This window comes from Pristiophorus japonicus, chromosome 3, assembly GCF_044704955.1.
Source record: "Pristiophorus japonicus isolate sPriJap1 chromosome 3, sPriJap1.hap1, whole genome shotgun sequence".
NCBI lineage: Eukaryota > Metazoa > Chordata > Chondrichthyes > Pristiophoridae > Pristiophorus > Pristiophorus japonicus.
Window position 1 is genome coordinate 321876309 of NC_091979.1, and position 27673 is coordinate 321903981.

At 43.7% G+C, this 27673-nt stretch overlaps 1 protein-coding gene across 1 annotated transcript in view; it reads left to right on the forward strand.

Moving 5' to 3' along the window:
• The window catches only part of hectd2 (HECT domain containing 2), a 113812-nt gene that overhangs the window by 44353 nt on the left and 41786 nt on the right, over window positions 1-27673 (forward strand). The window contains exons 6-12 of the mRNA XM_070875103.1: window positions 1718-1763; window positions 2125-2234; window positions 3734-3882; window positions 12900-13023; window positions 20480-20576; window positions 21215-21322; window positions 26175-26307. Coding sequence (XP_070731204.1) covers window positions 1718-1763; window positions 2125-2234; window positions 3734-3882; window positions 12900-13023; window positions 20480-20576; window positions 21215-21322; window positions 26175-26307 — 767 coding nt within the window. The remainder of the gene's footprint in view (window positions 1-1717; window positions 1764-2124; window positions 2235-3733; window positions 3883-12899; window positions 13024-20479; window positions 20577-21214; window positions 21323-26174; window positions 26308-27673) is intronic.

Below are 27673 nucleotides of genomic sequence, written 5' to 3' on the forward strand. Positions count from 1 at the left end.
AAACGGGACAGACTCTGATCGGGGAAGGAAGAGACTATGTCCACCTGTATTGTATTTTTCCATTGATAAGGTTTAAAAACTGATGATTGATATTGTTTCTGTGACCAAAATTAACTCCAGTGAATGAAATACAATTAGTACCATTCCAAAATTAATATCCTGAATGATATGAAAGATATCTCCCTGTACTATATGGGGAGGAAAGGTCTTCCCTTTTGTACAGTAAGAGTCTCAATTTAGACTGGATGGATTCTACAGCAACAGAAGAGAAAATAATTGGTTTATAAAGACACACTTTATGACTTTGTATCCGTGACTGGGGGAGGTATGTACGTGGCTACAAATGAAACTGAATCTCTGGCATGCCCATGCTTATAGGCAATTCAGTCCCTGTCAGCTGGGGCAGAGGAGATGGCTCAGTGCTTATATTGTTGCTGGGGGAGCACTGCTACCTTCAGAAGGATTGCTTGTTTCTGGAGGAACTGGAAAAGTTTATCTCTTTAAAAAGCCCCAGGTTCAATGACTAATCTGAGTGGAGTTAACTGGTCTCAGTGGGGCTGTTACAGTCATCTCAGTGCTCCTAGTGTAGGGAGGAGAAGAATAACCAGGCTCCCTGTTTCCATTCACTATCCACCGATACTTGCTGGTAAGTATGTGTATGCGGATAGGATTGGCCAAACAGCCTGACAACACTTCTTGTCCAGCCTCCCACATGAAGAATGGCCACTTGAGTGATGTATGTATCAGAGCATGAAAAAGGCCATGGAACTGTACTGCAGCAGAAATCGATGCCTTCGGGAGGGCAGGAGGGGAAAACTGGCAACAAAAAATACTGGCCCAGATTTGCCAGGGCCCATGACTGCGTATGCATAGTGTACGCGGCCGTAGGTGCCCCGCAAGTCACGCATGCAGAACTTGCGATCTGTCAAGTTTCAGCTTGACAGATCATACGAATCTGCAGGAAATGATCATTTGTGGCGCAGGCTGAGGCTATTTGCCCAACTACTGCCCAGCGAATGCCCACGAAAAGCAGGTGTATGGCCGCCTTTTACCAGCATAAGGGTGTAAATAAATATTCAAATAATTTTGTTTGAATGAATTAACCACACAAAACTCTTTAAAATTAGTTTAGGTTATTTTTAGCCCTTTGAAAAATGTTTTAATTTATTCTGCAAAAATTAAAATTTTTGTTTTAAATGTTTAATTAAACTGTAATTGAATTAATTTTGAACATGTGCTGATTTATTTTTATTTAAGTGCTATGAAATGTATTTTTCGGGGATTCCCAATTATGCTTAAGGGGATTCCGTGCGTAAATGGAATCTCCATAAACATAATGGGAATGCTCCTTTGTGACTGGTTGGGCTGGCTCACGTGATCCCAGGGACGCTTGCGAACCGCACGTGCCCCCGGGATATTGGGCCTTTACGCAGGCATATGCCTTCAGGCCCAGGAGCGCAAATCTCCGAAGATACAGAGGTACCAGGTCGGTGGCATTTGCCCACGGGTAATCTCCCACCGCAATTTCCGGCCCAATGTTTGTTTCTATGGGATAATAGTGATTGTTTTCATTAGTTACTTATAATAATTCTCCAGTTGTATTGTGCCACCATTATTAGTGAAGAATCTGCACGTAATTGCAACTTGTACAGAGATGTCACCATCCTAATCCTCCTTTCTGCAGATTCATATTGAATTCCTGTTGTTGTCTTTCTAGACTACGGACAAAAGATGACCTTCGAGCTTATTTTTTACTTGTGCAGGTATGAAACTGTTTTCTGTGGTAACATGATTTTTTTTTTACATGACATCTATGATATCAGATAAATGGGCTATAGTTCACAGTGAAATAATGCAATAACCACTCACAATCCTCTTGAATATTACTCCTGTATCTTTTATTAAGCATGCTACCTTTAAAAGGCTCGTGCAGAGCATAAACGCTGGCGTAGACCAGTTGGGCGGAATGGCCTGTTTCTGTACTGTAGATTCTATGTAATCTGTTTATGATGGTGTTCCACATTCTGCTGCTGAAGAGTTCCATACTGAACCTGTTCATTACAATCATTGTCATATGTTCAAATCAGTTAATCAATATTAAGTATTATTTGTTCTTTCCTGTAGAATCCTCAGTTTACGAGTACATCGACATATGTCATCTACGCCCATTTGTTACGGCAGACTGCCACTTTGTCGGAAGCAGATCATCACTTTCTGGTTCACTGGTTTAAAAAGTAAAATATTTTCTTTCTTTAGTGAGTCTAACATATTTGAAGTTGACTATGGTTTATAATCACCCCAGTTACAAAAATTTCAAATGGTAAGTATTAACTGGGGCACAAACCATGAGATGTAGTGAGTAATTGTGATTTGTTCTGGCATCTCAGTGAGTCTTGTCCAATAGTATGGTGTTTAACAGGAGAGTCACAGCTATAAATAGCTTTCTTGGCTCTAATCCCTTCAATAACACATGGGTGTTACCTAATCAACTGGGAGAAAATTTCGCAGCAGGAGAAAAGTTTGTCAAATTGGTGTTGTTGGACTTCACTCTGATGCACATGTTATCAGCAACTAACCTTAAGACAACTCCACTGGGGGCATTTTTGAAGAACTAAAATTTATTCGATTACTGAACTAATTTTACCTCAATGAATAGTTTATACAAGTAATTTGTGGACAATGGCTGAAGCATTTCCCTTCTCTGTTTCCTTCCATTTCTCCAATCCTTGGGAGTAATTTGGACCTAAATTGCAATAAAAATTGGGAGAGATGTAAAATGGGTTGCCGATTCACTATCACTCATTTCATACTCGCACAAAGTCGGAATTATCCCCCTCATGTCCATAACTCATGACTGCTGCAGGAGGAATGCATTCCCTTCCTGCCAGTCAACCATATAGCTGATAATGGTGTAATTAACTTTCCTAATCTACAACTCAGTTGAGATTATGATTTGCAATTTTGAACTGGTTTTGTTACTTCTCCTCCCCCAACAACCTGTCCTGTGGTTATGATTGCTGTTGATGTTGCTGTATTCCCAGGTGACCAGAAGTGCTTTTTTGAAAATTGCTTAATAGAAAATATGAGATTCTCCTCCTGTGAGAGAATATGCCATTCTCATGAAGTGCCTGAGCTAGTATTTGCGTTGAAAGCTCTGCAGACAACACTAGGATATGAATCTGTAACTATGATTAGGACGTCTGCATTAACTTGAAACTGGACGGCCAGCTCAGAAATTATTTTGTGAATGATATGCTGTAGATATATTCACCTCGGGGTGTCAAGGGGTTTTATTTTTCATGATAATCCCTGATTTTCTACTGCCCCTCCTCTCCTGAAAATCTTGGCTACTTACTTCATTCAAGTAGCTAGGATTTACGTGTAGACCATTACTGTGTTTACTGACTGGTTATTTTATCATGTGTCCAATTAGTATTCACTAATGTTCAGACGGACAAACTTCCAATAGGACATGCTGGTTAGTGAGCAGAAGAAAGAAACCAATTTTCCCCTCCCTAACTCAGGCTTGCAAGGCAATTTATAGCACCCCACTGCTCTGGTCGAGATGGGCACAGATCAGGAATCCAACTTGGGACATTCCTTGCCTGTGTGGCTCATCGTTTCACTCGATAAACTCACAGGACCATTTCTGAAAACATTTCATTAAATCCTTTCAAATAGAAACCGCCACACGATGTTGCCTAACTGCATGATTGACTTGTGTTTTAATCAGATTGCCTCTGACAAGATTTAAGCAGCTGGTAGAGAGATTGCTGCAGTTCATATCTCTACGACTGTTTCTGGCAAAGCCTGATGAACTGCCGCCCATGGCAAAGTGTACATGGTGGATTCCTTCAGCAACCAAAGTCCTGGCTTTGCTTAGTGAGTATCTGTGGCTGACTGTTTCTTTGTGTATCTCAAATGTAGATAATGACACGAAGCAAAAGATGCCACTTTTAGTACAGCACAAGCAGTTTGAACAAGACCATTGCAAAACACACCAGCCTTTGATTCCTGTTCTCGCTACTGATCTAGAAACAAAGGGGGTGAAATTCCGTTGCGCCCAGTTTGCGGACAGTCACAAATGGGAGAAGGGACATTTTGCGGCAGGCACGGAAGTCTCGCCCCCTGCTTGAAAAATTCGGGTTACTGCCCCCGGAGGGAAGTGGAGCGCAAAATAACGCTCTCCACTTCCATTCTGGGGGTGGCAGTGAGGCAGACGGGTCGGGAGCGGGGCACAGCGCTACGCACTAGGTCGCATAGCCCTGCCCCAGAGGAGGGTCTCTTCTCATAAGTAAAGGGAAGGGCCCAAGCTGCAAGCACTGCACTGAGGAAACGGGCCTCCCTGGATCCCCGGGGAGCGGGGGTGCCGTACCAACAGCCCAGCAGAGTGCCGGGCTGATCCATCGCCGCACGGACCCCCGCGATCGAAGCGCCAATGGGGCACAGGAGAAATTCGGCATTTCTTTTTAAATGGCCACCACCTCCCCTTTAAGGCTCACGTCCCCTGAAGCTAATCACTGGCATCGCACTGTCAGTACATAAGTAATTATCTTTGGTTCCTCAAGTTTAATTTATTACTGTCATAATTTTAAAAATTTTAATTGTGATGACTGATCTCCGCTAATAAGTTTTGTTGTGGTAGAATAACCACTCCCGAGTCTACTTAGTCCAGCGAGTAACGAGTTTATTCGAGCATATGCAAGGGAGTCAACCCTCATTTGCCTGAGGTGCCTCTCTCAACAATGCAGAGTTTGCAGCATACATTTATAATACACAAGTTACTGTAATTTGGGTTGTTTTGCGACAGTCATAAATCAGTATACACTGTTTCTGCACTTATCACATGAGCTTCACAACCCAGTTAATCAATGAAGTTAGTCAAGTCCAGCAGGCGTCTCCCGTTATCTTAACTCCTACCAGCCTTGGGGCCTCCCGTTCCCATGGTAACTCTGTCTGGCCTTCATTTTCCTTATCTTCTTGTTCTGAACATAACAATGAGTAATTTTCCCAAGCTTCTAAATAAGCTAGCTGCCTCTAAAGGTACCTGTGGCCAAGCATCCCAGCATGCCTCGGTGAAGAACCATTACCATCTATAGCATTTATTTAAAAGATGCACTTTACTAACAATTCAAGCATTACGCGCCCCACTTGTCCCACTTCAGTCCCTCCTTTTGGACCCCTGGTCAGGCCCCCCCCCGACCCAGGCGGGACACCTCCATGATCAGCTCTATCCACCAGTCACTCCAGGGATCCGTCTGGAGTTCATTGGATTTCAGATCCTTTAATTTGGTTTGACTTTAAAGTTCCCTTTCGGCTTGATCGAGATCCTAATGACCTAGGCTGCTCCTGGAACCGCCATCTCTTTAGATAGCAAAGTCATCATTTCCCAACTTCCCCTTCCCTGGCGGGTTCTTGCTTACGGTAGATACCGGAGTGTACCACTTATTAGCCAGTATTACCATTTGCACCGCCTGTGGTACCATGAGTCTTTGGTAGCAACATATACAGAGACTGACCAACAGGGCCACTACAGATGCAACTCCCGCTGCCACCCTCCCCAGTTATACTGCATTCTTTCCGTTCTGGCCCAGTCACGAGTGGAGTCCTCCAGTACTCTCGCCACCCCTGTAGCTAGATTCATCTGTACCCTTCCCCTCGTGATTGTTTGACGGCTCTGTTCAATGAACCCTCTGGTAGTGGTGAGGGCCCTTTCTACTATCACCACCCAGGCCGCCCTTCCCGGGGCGTGGTCGATAGTTAACGTACCATTCCACCATGGGCGAGGAGCAACCTCTGACCCCTTACTCAAACTTAATTCACCGTTCCAGTGATCCAATTCTGCCCCGCCTGGGGTCTTCTCTACGTTGCTTACTTGAGGCGGAGGAATTCTTTCTGACTCCTTATTTTATCATGATATTGGCTAGCCCTCTTAATCTAGATTAGCGGTATACCCAGATCAATTCACTACCTTTGATATTGATATGCTTCATGACACTAACTTTGCCCTTTCTGAATGTTGGTCTGATTTTGGCTTATGCATCAAAGTCTTGCTACATGTGTATCAAATACACTATCATTACAAGTTGGAGAACTACCGTGTGCTGAAATATTGTGCCACATAATTGTGCAGCTTATACTTAAGTATCTCATTTACTGTTGGTTTCACTTGAACATGGGTTTTGAAACAGGTCCTGTTTGACCCGTAAAGCATGGTACAGGAGGCACTACTAAAACCACCTCATACTGGATTCGTACTGGCTTTTCCCACGCTCCGTTACCTACAAAACACAATTACAGTTAAAGTTATTATTCAGTCTCACAATCACTGATACTTCGACTAGGAACATATATTTTGAGTGACAATGATGCAGACAAAGAAAACAGGCATTGTAAAGAAAGCTTAAGTTTAACATCTAAACAACAAGTCATGGACTTAATAGATTCTCCAGATCTCACTTTTACTCATATCCATCTTGTGGATAATTCTTGCTAAATTTATTTCTCCCTAGCCTTTAATTTTCCCAATCCAAATCCCATGTAACTCTCCACTTCAACTTCAATTTCAATCCCTCTAGCAGGTACAAGTGTGTTTAACTCTTGTCTGATTGTTTCATTAATTAGATAGTTTCCCGAAGGAGTATGTGTCAATGCTTAACAATTGTCTCACTTCCTGAGCCACATTAACCATTTCATGTCTTGCTGTTGTCAAGTAACTGAGCATGTCTGAGACCCGTTCCTCAGTGCAAATTCATCATGCATTTTCGCATGCTAATTGCTTCATATACTACAAATTGCTTCATATACTACAAATTGCTTCATATACTACAAATCACATCTGCAGTCTTACACCGGTATCTCGGTGCCATCCTCTAAAACCCATCTTGGGTTTTCAGGTAATTATACGGATGCATTTATTTGAATTGCAGCCGTTTCTCTGATTGACTCTTCATTATCACATGACCTATTGCTGATTGGTCCCCGTGGAGGATAAGCCACACCCTAAGGTTTCTCTGGAATGTGTAAATGGAACCACTCAGACCAACTTTGCAAATTGTAGCATGATCGATTTGCAGCATTTGTCTGGTGACCTCGTCCCCTGTTTCTGACAACTGAGAAGTCAGACCGGTTCCCCTTAGTAAAAGGGTTCTCAGACGTTGGACCTCTTGGTCTATACTGACAATGTCAAATGTGTTAATAGCTGCCACCGTCGTCGCATACCGATAGTGTGCGTCGGTTGTTGTTAGACAGTAGATAAAATAAAAACCACACAGTCTCGTGGTTCATTGTCGGACTATCTCAATCATATGTACCGTAAGTATCACTTCAGTGTCTAGCCATTGTGACCCTCTGTTCCCCACTTCGCTTAATGCCCATTGTGCTTGGTCCTCAATTGGCCCAATTGACTATCCAAATTCATTATATCTTCCCTTTGGCAGTTACAGTTTTAACTCCTTTCTTACAGTGATATTTACTTGCCTATGCAAATAAATACTTAATGAAACCAGTGTCCCAAGTCTCAGTTTGGACTGGGGTAAAACAAAAATTCCTGTCGCGATGGGACAAGTCAGGTTGGTACCGTACTGATATTCCCGGTGTATGGTGCTGACACAATTTTCACCCTTCCCTCTATATACAGATTGTACGGGAAAATGCTGTCCCGCAATTACCTTCATGGTGCATTTCCATGTTATCCCATCCCAATTAAACCCGCATGCAGAGGCTGCATGTTCTACTACATTGTAGAGGCAAATGAACATGTCCCGAGCTTGAGCACACCCAATTCGGCCTGGGGCTACACATGTCTTTCCCATCCACCCGGGTTACATTTCCGGTCTTCATTGTATCCTACTAAAATTTTCTCCGGCATGCTTGAGTAATACCCTACTATCTGTAACAGGGTGATGTCATTCTGTTCCTGTAAATTACACTCATGCCACCGGGTACACTTGTACCAACCTTCTGACTTGGCACAGAGTCTTAGTAAGTTGATAAATGGACATTGCCCTAGATCTCCATCAGTTACCAGAAAGAGAGCTTTCCCTCTGCAATATGCTGCAGGTTTCCTTGGGCTTGTTCCACTAATCAAGATCCATACATTACTTCGAGCCCTTTCGTTGAAGACGATTTGTTCCCCCTCTATAATCTGGTTTACCCACTTTTTAGCATTAACCCAGTTGCAACATATTAATCAGGCCTCACCGCCTTCTGTTATGAATCTCCCCAATAGTCTCGGCACCATTCTTGTCAAGGTACGATCAAGCCCATCACTCTCCCTGAACTCAGTGCAGGTTGTACTGGTCCTCTGCCAAAATCCCTCGATCATTCTCCCACGTAGCCATGCTGTTTTAGGCTTGCACCACCCAGGTAGTCCCAATTGGTCAGATTCACTATTACAGGTACCACTTTGTGATGCACATCATGGTACAATATCACCTGAGTGGGGATTACCATTAGCCCATTTATTAGCCCTGGAATGTGTTTATGACAAACAATTCGCTTTTCCCACAAATCTGTTTATTCATTGGAGGAGGAGACTTTGGCTGAGTCTTTTTTTACTCTACTGCTTGTACAACCGCGCTCCCGTCCTTGCACCCCTTGATATAATGGACGGTTACAGTGGTATGGTTACCATGCTACTGTAAATGTACCTCTATCCTATACCCTCGGCTGTCCCTACTTCTACCATTCACTACTACTTTGTGAGATTGGTGGGTTTGCGAGTTATGCCTATGGACAGGAGGTGGTTCCAGATCTGGGACCCGAGGAGATTCTTCCAGCTCCTGTGTCCTGTCCACTTCCATTTGGATCAGACTGTACCTGATTAGGTGGGGGCATCCCATTATTCACCCCTTCATCCTCATCCCCCTGGAGAGGACGAATCCAGCTCCCCATCTTCATAATCGTTTCTTCTTGTCTCAGTACCTGCTGATGAACTGAAAAAACTTAATTTGGTTGATATAAAACCATTAAATTCTCCTAGGTAACTGGGCTGCATATACCATGAGACTAGCTTTATCAACGATATTATACGGACCCTTGCACCGGAGTTCAAAACTTCCACCCTGGCATAGTTTTGTTCCATTACCTGGCCCCCCACCACCCATTCCTGAGATTTACTCGGGCCAGATGTAGTCGGTTATGGTGGTGTGCCCCCCTGATCCCTCAGGCACAGTCCACTAGCCCCTTTAAACAACATCGCTTCTACCCAATGGTCACCTACTTAAAACAAAAAAAAAAAGAATCGCTGATGACTCTGCTTAAGAGCCTGAGGGCTTAATTTGTAACATGATCCTAAAATTCCTCTACCCCAGGGGCAAATATTCTCTTCAAATTAAGAACATTTCCAATATTCAAAAGGCATCGCCCACTGAATTAAAACAGAGTTTACAACTTCCTTTGTTTCAAAAGCCGATAACCACAGACACCATCAGTCAATGTCAACTTGAATCCCACAGCTTGCAGCCTTCTCAGTTTAACTTTCCAGTTAAAAAACATTTACTTTTGTAAAGTCTCTGTGTTTTTACTCTTAAAATAAACATTCAGAAAAACAACTTCGCACACAATAGCATTTCATCCTTTTCTCCCCAGTTGCACATTGGTCAGAATGTTTTAAAAACCATACCAATTATTGATATGAAATGCCTTATGTGTGGAACTAAAGGCTCTCCACGCAATTTACACCAACCAGAATTTTACCATGGCCATAATAAAAGTCTTGATTTTTAATAGGTTAATTGACCTCAGTAATTCCAATCTTAAACTTCCCAATGCCATTTGTAAAAGGGGAGGAGCCACAGCCACATACAGGGACATGCCTTGCCAAAAACTTTAAACACCAAAGAAAGACACCAGAAAAAAACATGATCTTCCCTTTTCTCCTTTTTATTGCATCATAACTATCCTTGAAACCAGTTTCAATTTTGGATCCCTGTACACATTAAGTGCACATCCAAGCACCTTTTAAATGTGGTGAGAGTGTCTGCCTCCAGCACCCTTTCAGGCCGTGAGTTCCAAACCCCCACCACCCTCTGGGTGAAGAAATCTTCTCTAAACATCCCCCAATTACGTTAAACCTATGCCCCCTTAGTGGTTTGAATTCCCACTAAACATCTATTTTAAAAAAACATTCCTTCCTGCTTTTTTTTTTAAAAAACATTCACCATAGCAACTAACTTTGACCCTTATCTCTTGCACATTCCACACATCACTTTTGTCCGAGTTTGTTGCAGTTATAACAGACTTCGGGTTTTCCTACCACCTCCCATTGTTTCTAATTAATGGGGGCTGCTGGCAGTTGTTTCTCATGGGGGGGGGGGGGTGGTATGTCCCACCCGTGGTCTTGGTTGTACTCAGCTGCCTTTCTGCCTAAGTCACACCCCCCCCCCCCCCCGGCTTCTATATCGTTGTTCTTTTCGTGTGTCCTGACGGGTGCTGTTGCTATCCCACCTACTGTCAGTTTATTTCATCGCTTTCTCAGTCAATAGTCTAGTCCGTCTACTTCAATCATAATATGCACGAGTGACTAAAATGAGGGCTTTATCCTCCCTTTGTTTCTCTTACGACTCCCACCATTTTCTTTGGTCAGTGGGCGGGTCATCTGGTTTCCAATTTTGTTAAATCCTTATTTCAACTTGTTTTCAATTTTTGTCTGCTAGGTACCATGCCAGAGAGCCTTCTGGTCCCCACTCGAGTTTTTCACTTCCCATGGCTATTGGTTGTCAGTGATACATCCCTTTCTTACTCATCCTGAGTGAGACCAATACTTGCAACCTATTGGTTGTCAATGATACATCCCTTTCTTACTCACCCTGAGTGAGACCAATACTTGCAACCTATTGGTTGTCAGTGATACATCCCTTTCTTACTCATCCTGAGTGAGACCAATACTTGCAACCTATTGGTTGTCAGTGATACATCCCTTTCTTACTCATCCTGAGTGAGACCAATACTTGCAACCTATTGGTTGTCAGTGATACATCCCTTACTTACTCCTCACGAGTGAGACCGTTACTTACAACCTGTACCAATTATCACTCGCAACCTTACACAGACACACTTCTATATCACCAATCGGAATTGTTTCACCTGGGATCTTCAGCTGACTACTTGAAGTCTCAGCCAGATCTGTAGATTCAGATCTCCTTAGGCAGCTTGACAGCAGACAGATTTCTGCCCTTGTCCCAACTGTGTATGGTAATTAAAATGTACTCACGCCTTTGGCATGGCTTCCATCTGCTGGTGTCCGCCATCCTCTTGAGAGCCTGCCGACTATGCCAATTGTAGTGGAGTATTTCAAATAAACACTCAACACAAGGTCAGGGTTCGAAGATTCAAGTAGTCTTTATTTGCACCAGTCTCTGTCTGTAGCCAGGCTTCTCCGATGATACAAAGTTCCATGTCAGCCTCGTGCACAATCCCTTGGCACAATTTGATTAGCCTAAAGCCCGCATGCACAGTGGCTGATTGGTCACTTCCCTTACATGTCACATAATCACACGCTTAGGTTTTATGCCTAGCCTGCGTAACATTAAGCTCCGCCTCCATTACCGAAGAAGCATATGACTGATGTGGCCACAATCTGTTGTTGCTACTATGACCTTTGCTCAGGCCAAATGGTATCCTGTTAACATTTCACTTCTGTCCCATTGTTCTGCTTTCCTGCCCTCCTCATCCCCCATGGTTCAATCAAGTCACACAGCTGACATCTGTTGGTCATTGCAAAGTCAACATGTTATTCCTAATGTTATCTCAACTGCCCATTAAGCCACCTAAAAGGTGGCCACTGCAAAAGCCTATTAGCTCATTTGAGTCCCGAGACCCATTCTTAACCCTTTCATTATAGCAGAGCTCAAAAGCCCCATTTCACTCACCAATCACGGCAACTCACTAAGCCACTTCCAAAGGTGCACAGAAATCTGTGCACACAAGGCAGTCCAAGAAGGCAAAGTGTTGAAAATTAAGGTTTCAATGTTTGACAACACATTAACAGAAACTTTACATGAACATTGGATAAAATACCGAGTGCCTCCCTTGTGTGTTATAGTTGGTATGATTGCACTCGGGTGAGAGTGAGTGTAAAGGGTAGCTAGTGAGGTGGGGAAGTGATAATGTAGATCGAGAGAGGGATGGGTGGAGGTGCAAGGTAACTTGGTGTGAGTAAGGATGTGCAGGAGTAGTGTAGGGAAGGCAGAGTGATGGAGATGTGATGAGCAGCGCAGCAGGATGAGGTTGAGTGTGGCTTTGCAGTAACGTTTTGTGATCTACTGAGATCATTGAAAGGTTTGCGCCACTGCAGCCAGGTCCTCCTGACAACATCCCTGCTTGTGCCCTCCTGTGCATAGTGGAACCACGTTGCATTGGTTTCCTGGGGAGGTCTCTTCCGCCATCGGAAGGGAAATGCTGTGATTCCTTCCATAAGCATATGGAGGGAGTGATGGGAGAGCCTGGGTGCAGCCGTGCCCCTCTGTGCAGTGTTTGCAGCACCTCAATGCTGCAGAACACTGAAAACACAACTCTCAATATCAATGTGTCCATGGTCCCTTTAAGGAAACTGGCTGATGACGCGTCATCAAATGACACCACCAGACTCACTTCCTTTTAATTGGCTGGGAACCTTGCTGGGCGGGCGTAACAAGCCCAATCAGAGGTAAAATCACTTGTAGAGAGTGGGATGGATGGAACTGAGAGTGGGCCGGGCGCCTTGCCCCCCCCCCCAACCCAATCGGCGAAATTGCGGCCAATATTTCAGGTCCGTGACCTTTCGTCAGAATATATTTTATTTGTTAGATTATAATGGTGATCTGTAAATGTTATATTTTCATGGTTTACTGGTTGCTATTACTGCAGATGGATGTTATTGGTGTTTTAATGGTTACCAATGGTTACCGTTGTTGCAGATGCAGCTAACAGTCTGGCGAATCCTCCAATTATTCCTTTCATGGACTTTTACAACTCTACCTTGGACCATATTGACCTCATGGAAGAGTATCATACCTGGCAGTGTTCTGGAAATTCTCACAGGTGAGAAACAAGGAAGGAAAATGCAGATTTTAAACTAGACGAAAGTGGACTTTGTCCGAAATATTTTTTTTAAAGAGACTATAGTATACTTCTGAGCAAATGGTCAAAATGTTTTGTGTTTTCTACATCAACATATTTATATGTTTAAAAAGTCTGTTAAGATTAAGTTTAATTTTGCAATTTGTAAATAAATTAACTGAGAATAAAGTATCAGAAGGCGAGGTACTTACCTTATCTCTTCCCCCCCCGCTGCCCCCGCCCATCCCACTCTGGAGTTAATACCTGAGGCAATAATTTTCTAGTAACAGATCTTCTATTCAAGCTAAAATTGATTCCAAGTTTAGTTAATTCACACTTTGGCAAGTGTTGAACATGGTGAAAAAATATAAGAATGTGATGCAACATCTCGCACTAATTTGTTTTCTAGAACAGTGACTCCTGGCTACTAATAGCTACCTTATTGTTTCCATGTTTAACTGATTTGTGCTTTATGCATTCTAAAAGGCATGCTCTTGAAAAATATCATCATCATCATCATCATCATCATAGGCAGTCCCTCGGAATTGAGGAGGACTCGCGTCCACTCCCAAAGTGAGTTCTTTGGTGGCTGAACAGTCCGATACGAGAGCCACAGACCCTGTTACAGGTGGGACAGACATTCGTCGAGGGAAGGGGTCGGTGGGGCTGGTTTGCCGCGCGCTCCTTCCGCTGCCTGCACTTGGCCTCTTCACGCTCTTTGTGTTGAGACTCGAAGAGCTCAACGCCCTCCCGGATGGACTTTCTCCACCTCGGGCGGTCTGCGGCCAGGGTCTCCCAGGTGTCAGTGGTGATGTCGCACTTTACCAGGGAGGCTTTGAGGGTGTCCTTATAACGTTTCCACTGTCCTCCTTTGGCTCGTTTACCATGAAGGAGCTCCGCATAAAGCATTTGCTTCGGGAGTCTCGTATCTGGCATGCAAACTATGTGACCTGCCCAGCGAAGCTGATCGAGTGTGGTCAGTGCTTCAATACTGGGGAGGTTAGCCTGGTCGAGGACACTGATGTTGGTGCGTCTGTCCTCCCAGGGGATTTGCAAAGTATTCATTCTGAAACACATGCAAGGTTTGGAATTCCATAACTGGTGCTTCTTGGGTACAGCAAAACATTCACCTGGAGTCCTACATTCTTGGGTTCAGGCCTAGATGATTATGCAGGCTATCTCTTGAAATTTGTAGACACACAAATGGGACTATGTGTGCTGCTGCAGTGATTTAAAGAGAAGTGCTGCAGTCTACAATCCGAGATATCTTCATTGGAGCCCCCAGAGGTGTTCGGCCTACTTGGAGTAAATCTTATGAATGCTCAGACTCCTGCTATAAATATCTTAGATTCAAATCTATGACATGCTGGTGGATTACAATGAGAGGCAGTGCTCCATTAACCACATTGCTACCAGATGTCTACTACTCCCAGATCATTGGACATGCTGAGTAGCGGCCAGTGGCAACATGGTCATGATTGGCTCTCTCTCAAGCTGACGTCACATCCAGTCACCCAGCTCCTCCCACAGTAGACGAGCCAAAAATCAACATTCAGCCAATTGCAGCAGCAGATGTGACAGAAGCTGCTTGTTGGTTATCTCGGGACCCAGTATGAGGTGCAGGGCTCCCCCAATCTCACGCAGCTCCCACTGAGATCTAGCAGTCAATCATCTCACTTACTCTTCCCATTGGGGTGTTGCTTAGAAGTCACAAGTTAAAATTAAGGAAGCTCACAGACATTTACCCTCAGTAAAGGGCAGAAACCTACAAAAATGACTTTCACCGAACACAAAGTAGGTAAATAAATCGGTGGCACTTTATTTGACCTTTTATATGGAGTTCCTGATGGTGTAGATGATTTTGATGTTTTCAGAAGAGGTGAGCACAGATTGAGGTGATGCAGAAGACCACAGTAATGAGTGGGGTAGAGTTTTCGCTTTTAGAAGTATTTTTTTTCTCAAGTTTCAACTGAAACTCATTTACATATCGATGGACGCTAAGTCTGCCGTGAACCAGCGCAGTTGGTCAGCGTCTTAAAATGTTGTTTTTTTTTTTAATTGCTTTAAAAAATACTTTTTGATATATTTAAGAGTGTTAACTTGGTGCAGGTTGATTAATAGAGCTGAGAATGGGTTTATCACAAGAAATAAGCCTTTTTAATCAGAGTATCATTCCCCACCTGTGAGTAAGCTGATTTTAAATGACTGAAAATGACATCAAAAAAATATACAGAACCATTTACCCATTTACTAGTTATTTTGGGGTACAGTAATCAGTTTCTTAGTAAATTTTTAAAAATTACATTCAAACCTTTTAAATCATATTTACAAGTGTCCTTGTGTCCAAAAGAACCAACTTAATTTTTAGAGCCTCCTTGAAGGTCGGCAAATGAGCACATTTAGCGAAAATGGCCAAAGGTGATTAATTCACCCCGGGGACATGGCCAATTTTGTGGGACGGGCCAGCTTCGAGCGTGAAGTTGTTTTAAACTAGCGCCAAAGATCTTGGAAACCCCAGTTGTGCTGAATGTAATTTGTGCTTAAAATTCTGCGATCTTTTTGCGCTGTTACATCAGTTTCAGGTGAATTGCGCTGAAAAATCCAGCGCAACCGAACAGAGAATGGGTTTGGAGCTGCCCGATTGAGTACATATGAAGAGGAGAGTGAGTTAATGGGATAGCTCATGCACACAGCTGAATATCTCCTGTACGGGTCCCTGGTACCATGGGGTCTGTTGGCTGCACATTGGTGTGTCAGCAAAATATGACATTGGAGACCCTGCCAGAGCTGTACTCGAAGAAGCCCTTCAACTGTTAAGACAAATAAAATGTTGCTTCGAGATACCAGTGTTATACTTTATAAGGAGCATTGTAGCTGTGTAAGAAGCTTCATTGCGCCTTTGCTTTGTCCATGGCTGGTGCAAGGGTGTCATTAGCCATTAGCCGAGGCAGGTAACCTTGATTTCCAAAGAGTCATCCTTTAAGGCTGCTTTCGCCCTCAAATAATAACAGGACAAATGATTTGTTTCCAATTCCAGTACCCTGACTACTGCTTAAGAAGTGAGCATTGACCTGTATGGCAGAGCAGGGTCGAGGGGCTGAATGACCTACTCTTGATTCTTTTGTTGCTATGACCTGGTGTTGATCATTGACCAACTGAACATGATGGAGTGGAACCCTTTCCCATCCAGGCTGGTCATGGGTCTTCAGTGCGGGCTCACGGATGCCATCAATAACCCTTGGATTTCACGGATTCTCGCAGTGCAGTCACGTTGGGCAGTGCTGCCGTGTTGCTGTTGCTGTTCAGTGGGAAATGTAACAAATTAAGTTTGCCCTGCTGAGCAATGCGCCAGTCCATTTTAATAACTGCAACATCTTAACTCAGGTCATAGCCTGGAGCACTGTGATCATGTGTTTCCTTTGCAGAGCTCCTGTTTGGCTCTACAGCTGCTGTTTCACCGCTACCCATTGCCACCATACTTGGCCCAATCCAAAGCCTGCAGTGATTTTTAGAGCGAGGAAGTTGAATGTAGAGACCTACTGCACTATCTTGGTAAGACAGAGTAAGAATGACGAGGCATAGTTGGCAGCAGAAAAAAGCCATCAACATCATGTGTGCCTGACTTGATGCTGTTATATATGTGGACTTGTATTTACCCTGTACAGCCACCAGAGGGCTCATCCTCTGGAGTCCCAAGAGATCCCATAATCCCTTGGGAGCACAGGTATTTAAGGAGGCCTCACAGGTTGAAGAGGCACTCTAGAGACCTGCAATAAAAGACTCACAGTGTTCAGTCTGACTCTTTCTCCATGCACAACAGATGCCCTCATCGTTCGTCCTTTGATATTGAAGAAGATAATCAGAATATCACCTAATTTTGGCCAGTGAGTTCTTTGATGGCTGATTAGACTTATTTTTGCTCGATATGTGGATCCGGATACACCAAGTTGGAATCTTGACTTTTTTTAATAAGTGGGGCTTCCTCAGCTGGCGTTTACATTCAACATCAGCAACAGGATGAGCTTCATAGTAGGAGGTGCTGTCATCGATGGGTTTCCCCATGCTTTCTTACTTTGAGCAAGTTGGTCCTACCCATGGACGTATATTTTGCACTGTAGCTTTAAAACAGTCTTTATATCTCTTTTTCTGTCTATGCAATTGCTTCCCAATTGTCAATTCACCATAAAAGGCCATTTCCAGGATTCGTTCATCAGACATTTGCACCACATGACCTGACTATTGTAGCTGTGCCTTCATGATCAAAGCATCCGTGCTTGGCATCTCCGCTTTTTTAAGAACTTCAGTGTCGGGGACATTTTCTTGCCATCTGATCTTTATTAGTCATTTCAGGTGAAGGTGATTCAGTTTCTTAATGGTGGCGTTTCCCGAACATGAGACAGGGTCGTCAGAATGGCAGCCCAGTTAGCTTCAAGCTTAGTCTGCAGGCTCATCCACAAAAGCTTCTACAGAGCCTTCGCTGCTTTTGAACGTACAAAGTGAAGAGTTCACCACTGGATGTGCGACTATGAGTTTAGCACCGAGGACAGGTGTTCCTACATAGTCACAGGTGATAGGGCCTCTAAACTACCCATATCCAGTTTGCCTGTCGGCTGAGATAGTTTGTAGATTTTGGTCAACAATTAATTTCCTCTTTAGTCCCCTAAACACTGACACGTTAATAATAATTCCGTTTTCACTTTTTCCCCCATTCTAGCCTTTTTGGAACAGCTGCACAAAGGATCAATTTGCCATCTCCTATGTTTCATTTTGGCTTAAATGCAGAGAAGTTATAATTCTGAAAACCTGTGAATAAAATATCTTTTGGTGCATTTATAGCTGGCATTTCAAGATCAACATTTTTGCATTTGCTTGAAATAGTGATGGTTGAAAGTAGAAATTGCTCTTTTCCCCATGTTTTGTGCATTTAACCCAGAGCTGAAGAATAGTATTCATTCTATTGTTTTGCAAATATGGCACAATAGCGCCTCCATGAGCACATTAGAAACATTACAAGACATTTTTGCAGTACTGTACATTTACGGAGGTCGTTTTAATTAGGTTTTCACTTGTATTATATTAAACAGAACCGTTAAGCACCAGCATGGCAAATGAGTCGTGGTCAGTCTCACAATCGCGTTGCACCTTCGGAAGTATTCAGATATTAACACTTGTGATATCTGTATTTAAACAAAACATTTTTATGGTTTTCAATTGGGGAGATTTTAGGTTATGCCAATGCTTCATTGTGACATAAGTGTTGGAAACACAAAGGGCTAGATTTTTGTTTTTTGGCGAAAATGGTATCTTTACAGCAAAATGACCAGTTCTGCTGCGCTACCGTTTTTAGGCCTAACTTTCGGCCTTTTCATCTGCGCGTGGGGCACATCGGTAAAGTCAGCGTTCCACGACGATTCGCGGCGCAAACCGCGAGTTTCGGCAACTTTAGTCCTGGGCCGGGAGCGCCGCGGGAGAGACCTTGGGAGAGGGGGGGAAAAAAACAAACAAAAAAAATTCCCCAAAACATTCGCAGAAACATTCACAAAACCCTTACCTACTAAATCGCTGAAAAATAATTCAACAATAAAAGCCTTAACTTACTTTTTTTGAAGGCCTTCACTCTTACCTCTGCTGGCAGGGCTGTGCCGACAGGGTTTGACCTGTCGGTATTTTGGTCAGGAGAGTGGCCGAAAGTACGACGCAAACACAATCTGCGTTGTTGCACCTCGACGCACCTCTCCCCGGCGGTACGTGGAAGCACCGCTGTAAACAGGTACCCGAGGATCCCCGCCGGGCGGGTTTTCGGCGTGCAGGGTCAAATCACGGTGACAACCCGGTCACAAACCCGGCGAACATCCGGCCCAAGATTTAATACAATTAACCCACATTTATATTCAGAACGAATGTATTAGGTAGGGTGTTGACGAGGTGATTTACTGAAATTGAACACGTACTACAACTGAAAATGAGCTATCTCTGTGTAGAGGTCTTGCATCTATTGTGCATCCATCATGTCACACCTCCGAGTGTCTCGCCCACTTTGTGCTGAGTCCCTTTCACCCAACTATTTCTTCCCCCATGGTCCTTTCACCAGCTGTGATCCTAATTGGTAATTATAGGTAAGGGTTAAACTTCTCAGCAACTGATGAGACAATAATGGGTGAAGACAGCTTCTGATGGGAATTACTCGGGTAAACTGGAGCGTGGGGAACAATACTGGAGAGTGGTTGAGTGGACTGACTCTGCAGGCTGTGAAAGTCTCCCACCCTCCCACCCCATTGCACCCACCCAGTCAGTCCTAGTGGGTTGTTTCTCCTCCACCTACCTGTCCTTGGCCCATCTATTGGTTCATCTGGCCTGAGTACTTGCACACCACTTGCTTCTTCATCCAGCACAAATGTTTTCTGGCTCATCAATCATGAGTGTCTCCTGGCTTGTCCCAACTGCCTCCAAACCATTCCTGCTCCGAGTCCTTCTCACCTGCTTGAATAGATTTTGGTTCCACCTATGTAACCGCCTCTCCTGAGTGCATCTTTGCCCGGGGTATTTATCAGTATGTCTGCCAATACATCCGAGGCACTTCTCCACCCTTCCACTCTAACTTCATCATAGGCAGTCCCTCGAAATCGAGGAAGGCTTGCTTCCACTCTAAAAGTGAGTTCTCAGGTGGCTGTACAGTCCAATGCGGGAGTTGCAGTCTCTGTGTCAGGTGGGGCAGGCAGTGGTTGAGGGAAAGGATGGTTGGGGAGTCTGGTTTGCCGCACGCTCCTTCCGTTGTCTGTGCCTGATTTCCTCATTCCCTTGGCGACGAGACTCGAGGTGCTCAGCGCCCTCCCGGATGCTCTTCCTCCACTTTGGGTGGTCCTTGGGCTAGGGACTCCCAGGTGCCGGTGGGGATGTTGCGCTTTATCAAGGAGGCTTTGCGGGTGTCCTTGAAACGTTTCCTCTGCCCACCTGGGGCTCGCTTGCTGTGTAGGAGTTCCGAGCAGAGCGCTTGCTTAGGGAGCCTCGTGTCGGGTGATGCGAACAATGTGGCCCGCCCAGCGGAGCTGGTCGGGTGTGGTCAGGGCTTCAATGCTGGGGATGTTGGCCTGAGCGAGAACGCTGATGTTGGTGCGTCTGTCCTCCCGGGGGATTTGCAGAATCTTGCGGAGGCCGCACTGGTGGTACTTCTCTAGCGCTTTGAAATGTCTGCTGTATATGGTCCACTCGGGCTTGCCTTTGTACTCGCCTACATATTGAACTGTTTCACAGCTGGACATGTGTTCCCCTGTGACATAAAACTTTTAGCTGCAATGCCTTTGAAAGGGCTGAACTAATACATGCTAGATGAAGGACTTTTAATTATATAGATAGGTTGCAACAGTATTGTACTAGCCATTCAGATGCCTATGTACTTTGAGGACTTTCCTTTTCTCTGCTCTTTTTTATTAAATTATAGGTTTTCCTTCTGCCAGTTTCCTTTCATTCTCTCCTTAGCAGCTAAGAAAGTTATTATCCAGAGGGACTCTGAACAGCAGATGATCACGGTAGCCAGGGTAAGTGAACATTAGGCAACTTTCATGGAAACAACCTTCGGTGAATGTTTGTTATTAAACCATTTATATGAGTATGCAGAACATTATTTTAGTAATGAACTGTTTTCCCCTTTTATTTCTTTTTCTAAATTATTCACTTAGCAAGACATATTTTTAATATTTCCAGACTCCATTGTTATGGGCTAAAGTTCAAATTCCAGTCTCAACTGCCATTTGAGCTTGACCGCCAATCAGTCCCTGGCAGGACTTGCGAGATGGAACATGTCATGCAATTATTACAGCTCTCATACAATGAGTTTGACACTGGGTACTTGCAACCTACTTTCTAATGGACATGAGTTCTGGGTGTAACAATGCTGTGAAATACATATTAACATGCAATCTCAATACACAACAATTGGTAAAAAGGAAACAGGAACAGGAAGTTTGAAGCAATTGAGAAAACACCCATATAATATTGGAGTGCTTAAGGCTATTACTAAATGCAAAATTGGAAAAGTGCCATTGCCTAGAACTGTTCTTTCCCACCTTATATAGAAAAGAAGAACATTCTAAGATATGTCCTATTGTATTTACTATACAATTGTTTAAAACTCAGCACTGTACAGTCAGAATTCCTGTCTTTCCTTTCTCTACAGCAAAGCTTGGTTGACAAAGTGTCTCGCAGACAAAGGCCAGACATGAACATGCTTTTTCTAAACATCAAAGTGAGGAGATTGCATTTGGTTCACGATTCACTGGATGAGGTAATGTGGATTCTTGAATCTGTTTTTAAAAATAAATTTACCATAATTATTTGAATAAATGAATCATTTCCTCTTTATCACGACTGTAATAAACTAATTATAAATAGCTAGATATTGCTAACCAGTTTTTTTTTTTGCCAAAGTGTCATAAACTATCAAATAATAACAATTACTTTTATATAAAGTTATATACATAATGAAATTACTTTTGAAGAGTAGCAACTGCTGTTTCAGTAAATGCAGCAGCAATTATGTGCAAGCAACCTCCCACAAACAATAATGAGATGAGTGGCCGATTTATTGGTTATTATGTCAAGATATATTCAGTGAGGAATATTGGTCAGGAACCCAGAAGAACTCGGTGCTCCTTTTTAAGTAGGGCCATGGGACCTTTCTCACCCACCTGAACTGCTGGAACAGTCCCCTTAGTTTAATCTTAAAGATGGTTGGGCTGAAATTCACCATCCCCAAAGGGACGGCTACGGCGGAGTTTGGGCGGTCGACCGGAAAAAATCGATGGGCCTCCGAGGTCGGGTACTTTTCCCTCCCCGAGCCATATTCAGCTCAGGGAGGATTTCAGCGGTGTTCGCTTCCGCTGGAAACGGCGCGGTGAAGCCACAGTAAAGGAGCATTTCCAGCGGTGAGCTCTGCAGCGTGTGGGCCACTGGAGAGGGACTACCACAGCGAAATTCATCGAGGAAAAGGTAGGACTTTTCCCGGCAGTGCCCCCGCAAGGTTTTCGATGCGGTGCTCGAACGCGACATTGCTGGGGCCCTTTGGTAGGTAAATAGTTTTATTACTTGTTAGTGTTTTTATTTCATTTTTCGGCATCCGCAGTATTTATTTTTTGAAAAAGCTTTATTACTTAGTATTGTTTTTATTTCATTTTTCAGCATGCATCCACACATCCGCAGTATTTATCTTTTGATATAGTTTTATTAACTATGAATGTTTTAATTTCATTTTCCATGGTCTGCAGCACTTAGCTTTTCATACAGTTTTATTAATTGTTTTAGCTCCATGAAACCTGCTGAGTGCTGCTCAGAGGTTTGCACATACCCCTGTACAACTTTCAGGTCTGACTCTTTAGTGGAGGCCTGTGGGCTGCAGAGACCTGCTGGGCAGGGTTCACCCTGAGGATGGGAGGCGTGTTGTGAGGGCAACACCTGGTACACCTGGTCAGAAGCAGGGCAGCACGCAGGAGATGGTGTCGCCGTCAGCACCGTGCAGAGGGGCAGCGGGCAAGGGAGGCAGCGGCCATGATCCATTCATTCTGCGCCAGACCAGTGTGTCCGCCATCTTCACTGGCTCGAATCAGGATTGCGGTTGGCTGTTTGGGGATAAGGGATATCCCCTGTCCACTTGGCTGCTCACTCCACTGTGGAACCCCAGGACAGCGCCAGACCACGCATACAATGACGCTCATTGTACCACCGGGTGCATCATCGAGCAGTACGTAGGCATCCTGAAGCAGAGGTTCCGGTGCCTGGACTGCTCTGGTGGCACCTTGCAGTACTCTCGTCAACGGGTCTCCATAATCGTCGTGGTCTGCTGCATACTGCACAACCTGGCCATCATGAGGGGACAGCCACTGGAGATCGAGCCAGCAGTACCACCTGAGGAGGAGGAAGAAGAGTCCATCTGTGTCTCCAGCTCCCTATCAGTGAACCTGTTGGCTCTCCTTGCACCTCTTACACCAGCCATCCTTCCAAACTCCTTCCCCCCTCAGGGCCTTGCTGCAAACCCTGGCCTTTAAAAAGGCCAGGGAGCAGCTGGCTCATTAGAAACCGTTACGTGCATGCTGAATTTCTCAGTGGTGATAACGCTCAAATTAAGACAGTCACACCGCTGAAAAATCCACTTTGGAAGGGTTCATTCATGCTGGAACCCATTTGTTCACTTTTGGAGCTGAATATGAGGTGGCCCAGCCATGAAAAAATGTTGGCGCTAATGGCCACAAAAGGGTGGTGGGAGCACCAGCTTTCCAGCGGTACTGAATTTTGGGCCCAGTACCTCCAACAACCAGCATAGGAGTGTCAGCCTATATCTAACAATGAACAGAACTATTTTGACGGGCAAACCAATTAAAATACATTTCAAAAGTAATCCTACGTAATTATATTTGGAAGTTTCTTGAAACTAAAATTTTATGGTGACAATGGTGATATTTGATATTACAAACTTTACACCTTATTGTTCAAACAATACAGAATAACAACTTACTGCACGTCAGGCTGTTTAATCTCGGATTCACTGGATCCATCACATTCTCCAATGTTATAAAATGTAATTTTGACGAATCTGAAGAAAAATAGCCCCAAATCATTTTTAATTGATCAGATCTTTGGATTTTAATTTCTTTGGATCAAAGTTTTCTTCACCAGGTGACTGCTGACTTTGAGTTTATTTCTTTCAGCCCTTTCTCAAGTCAGAGGCAGGCTTATATTGGGGTCAGAAATTTCAGGGCCATATTTTCATACCTTGTTATCCTCAATGAAAGAAAACTATTGGCCCATTCCGGTCTTTTGCCTTTTGAACATCCCAAAGGACAAGCTCAGGCTGATGACAAATTAAATGTCACGAACTTCCATTGGAAAAACTAAAATAAAAAGTGTCGTTCACTGGTAAAATATTTCCCTTTCGACCTGCTTTCCAGCACTAAGCATATAGATATTAGGGTTTTCTTTTCTGAAGTCCTGACATTTTACTGGAGAGGCCATGCATGATTTCCTTGCTAAAGGCCCTACAATCTGCTCCATTTCCTGTGGAAGGGAACAAAAGATAAACCTTCAAACAAGCAATATTGTACAGTATGCCTCCCATTGCCAATGATAACCAAAACAAAATTTCCAGGATATCTATTCAACCTCACTATCCATGTTACTCAACTCTGAACAGTTGCATTCCACAGATGACATGTCCATAATCCCAGTAGCGCAAGAACCATGAGTCTTAAACTCTTGAAAATCCTGGAAGCATTTAGGAAACACTGGATGCTGTAATTGGAGGGCAAGGAATCTGTGGGGTCTTTCTACATGAATAAGCTACAATGAGTTTAGCAAACTGCTATATCTGTATCTATCTCTTGGTCTTGCATCACAGCACCAAGCTGTGACAAACATTGATTACATCAATTATTAAAGAGTCAATTTTACTCAAAGGCAATATACAATTTTTAAACAACATTAATGCAATAAACTTATGGTATAAGGTGCATTTGAAAAATGGTTTCATGCCTTTCCTCTGTTAGTAAAAGACATGGGCTGGAATTTGATCGGCTTTTCTGCCGCGTTTTTTTGGCGGTATTCCTATTTTTCGGTGGAAAACCACTCGGTGGGAGTTTCATCCAAGTGTTCCGCCAGCGGTTTCGAAACACCGCTGGGAGTGGACTGCCGGTGTGCAACACTGAAAAAACCGCTTCCGCCCGGGTTTGGTGGTAGTGGTGATCCGAAGTTGCGGAAAAAAAAACACCGCCCAGGAGAACCCAGCCGGAGCAGCCCTTCGATCGGCGGTCGGTATGAAACCCTGCAGAAAAAGGTAAGTCAAAGTTTTCTTTTTAATTCTTTTGCAGCGATTCACTGGAATAGGGTCCTGTGATTGTTTTCCGATTTTTTTTTTTTTGAAAAATATTTTTTGTGTTTTTCCCTCCTCCCTAGGCCCAACTCGCAGCCTCGGACCAAATTTGACTAAACATAGAAAATAGGTGCAGGAGTAGGCCATTCGGCCCTTCGAGCCTGCACCGCCATTCAATGAGTTCATGGCTGAACATGCAACTTCAGTACCCCATTCCTGCTTTCTCGCCATACCCCTTGATCCCCCGAGTAGTAAGGACCTCATCTAACTCCTTTTTGAATATATTTAGTGTATTGGCCTCAACAACTTTCTGTGGTAGAGAATTCCACAGGTTCACCACTCTCTGGGTGAAGAAGTCTCTCCTCATCTCGGTCCTAAATGGCTTACCCCTTATCCTTAGACTTACCCCTTATCCTTAGAATTTTATGACTACATTTGACCAGGATTGCATTTTCCGCTGAGAATTCATGTGGAACACCGATTTTTCCGGGCCGGTGAATTTTTTTCCATTTTTTGATAAATTTTTCACCGATCTTAATTGAATAATCATAGCGGTTTTTTGGGTGGTAAATCAGCGATGCCGGTTTTTGATCAAAATCCAGGCCTTTGTTACATATAGATGGTTATATATGAGAATACTGTGACTCGGTCACAATCGTAGGTAAGTAATGTACATTTTTATATCATCTCTCTGTAAGGACTATATTATTATTATATACTAATTGATCTCCCATGACATTGCACACGGGAGTCAAGCTAAAGTGTAGTCTTAAGGTGAAGCTGGGCTGGTATCGTGGGTGGGGGGAAGCACACTTGATTGGGAGAGGGGATAGGAAGGCCACACTCATCTTGCAAGTCCCACCGCAAATGCAGCCTGCAACAATTGGTGGTATATGTTTCTGCAATACTCGCCACGCCCGAAAGGAAAGAAGAAAAGAAAAAGGTGTAATTGCTGATGACAAGTAAGATATACGATTGAAGTACAAATGGCATTCTGCCCAACTGTTTTGATTGACCTGGCATGTAGAAAATGCCATTCCAGCTGTAGTCTTGTAACTGCATGTAATTACTTGGCCTCAAAATAGTTTTAACAGCTGCATACAGCAAACTTCAGTACGATTTAATATATCAATTACAGCACCAGTCTTGCTGATTATTCTTTGTTTTATCATCAAGGTTAAGTTTTCTATTTCACATAATTCTATTTTTTAAATTTCATGTGCCATTTGTCATTTACTGTTAATGTTGGGTATGTTATTTGCACTTATTTATATTACAGTTAACTAGAAAAAGGATAGATTTAAAGAAAAAATTGAAAGTCACCTTTGTTGGAGAAGCTGGATTAGACATGGGTGGTCTCACAAAAGAGTGGTTTCTTCTGCTTATTCGACAGATCTTCCAACCTGATTATGGTAAGATGTTAAAATAATAAAATTAATTAATGAGTTTACCCAGAGAATTTCTGATTAGGAGCAAGAGAATCTGTGGAACGGGTGAAGTAATTTATTCCTCCATTTCTTTATCCTACATTTTCTCAAGTAAAGGTTACACTCTGTTGTCCTAGATTTTAATCTGTAGCCCGTTACCTTCTCCTGCAACACTCTTTGAAGGTGCTGCTCCTGAGCATCTGGTTCCACTTTCGTCCCACGCTCCTGATCTGTAGGCACCCAGTGCGGAGGGGTGGGGGTTGAGGGGATGAGTGGCTGGCAAGTCGGAGGACCTCCTTGTGGGTCTGCTCCGTGTGCCTGGCAAACGTAGCCATTTACGAATTCAGGTTGGGTGCGGCTCATGTGGGTGGTCACTCTGGCTGCCTGCCTCTCTTCCGCAGTCTTGTCCGAATCCAGGTGGCCCTGGAAAAGCTCGAGATCTTCCATGACCGGTGAGCACCTCAGGGACTGGAGTGTATACTGGACCTCGGTAATAATATTATTTAACTTTCTGGTTTCCTTTGATTTTTTTTGGTTTAGGTCTGAATTAGTTGTGCCCCTTTACAAAGGGGGCACTTTTCTTAATTGTCTTGTTTCATGACACTGGGGCAACCCAGTGTCTCCTCATTGGTTTATGTAGAAAAGGCAACAGTTGTGTGAAGCTTTCTTTTGATATAAGCTGCCCTTTGACAACATCTACAAATTCAGCATTTATTGCAGCAGGTGGCAGCCTATTCCACATATTGTTAACGGTGGGCGGATAGGCCAAATTACTTATTGTCAGATATATTTCAGAAGTAATTCTCCTGCTTATTATTTGAAGCAATGATTTATTAGAACATTTATAACTTAAATAAATCATATGAGCTTATATAATTCAAGGTGTAGAAATCTTAGAAAATTGCAATATTACAGTTCTGAATTATAGAATCATTGCAATTAATCTTTGACTTTTCATTTTAAGATATATATAAATGATTGACACCCCAACCACCACTCTAAACATTCACTCCCTCCACCACCGGCGCACCGTGGCTGCAGTGTGCACCATCTACAAGATGCACTGCAGCAACTCGCCAAGGCTTCTTCGGCAGCACCTCCCAAACCCGCGACCTCTACCACCTAGAAGGACAAGGGCAGCAAGTGCATGGGAACACCACCACCTCCACGTTCCCCTCCGAGTTACACACCATCCTGACTTGGAAATATATCGCTGTTCCTTTATTGTCGCTGGGTCAAAATCCTGGAACTTTCTCCCTAACAGCACACCACACAGACTGCAGCGGTTCAAGAAGGCGGCTCACCACCACCTTCTCAAGGGCAATTAGGGATGGGCGATAAATGCCGGCCT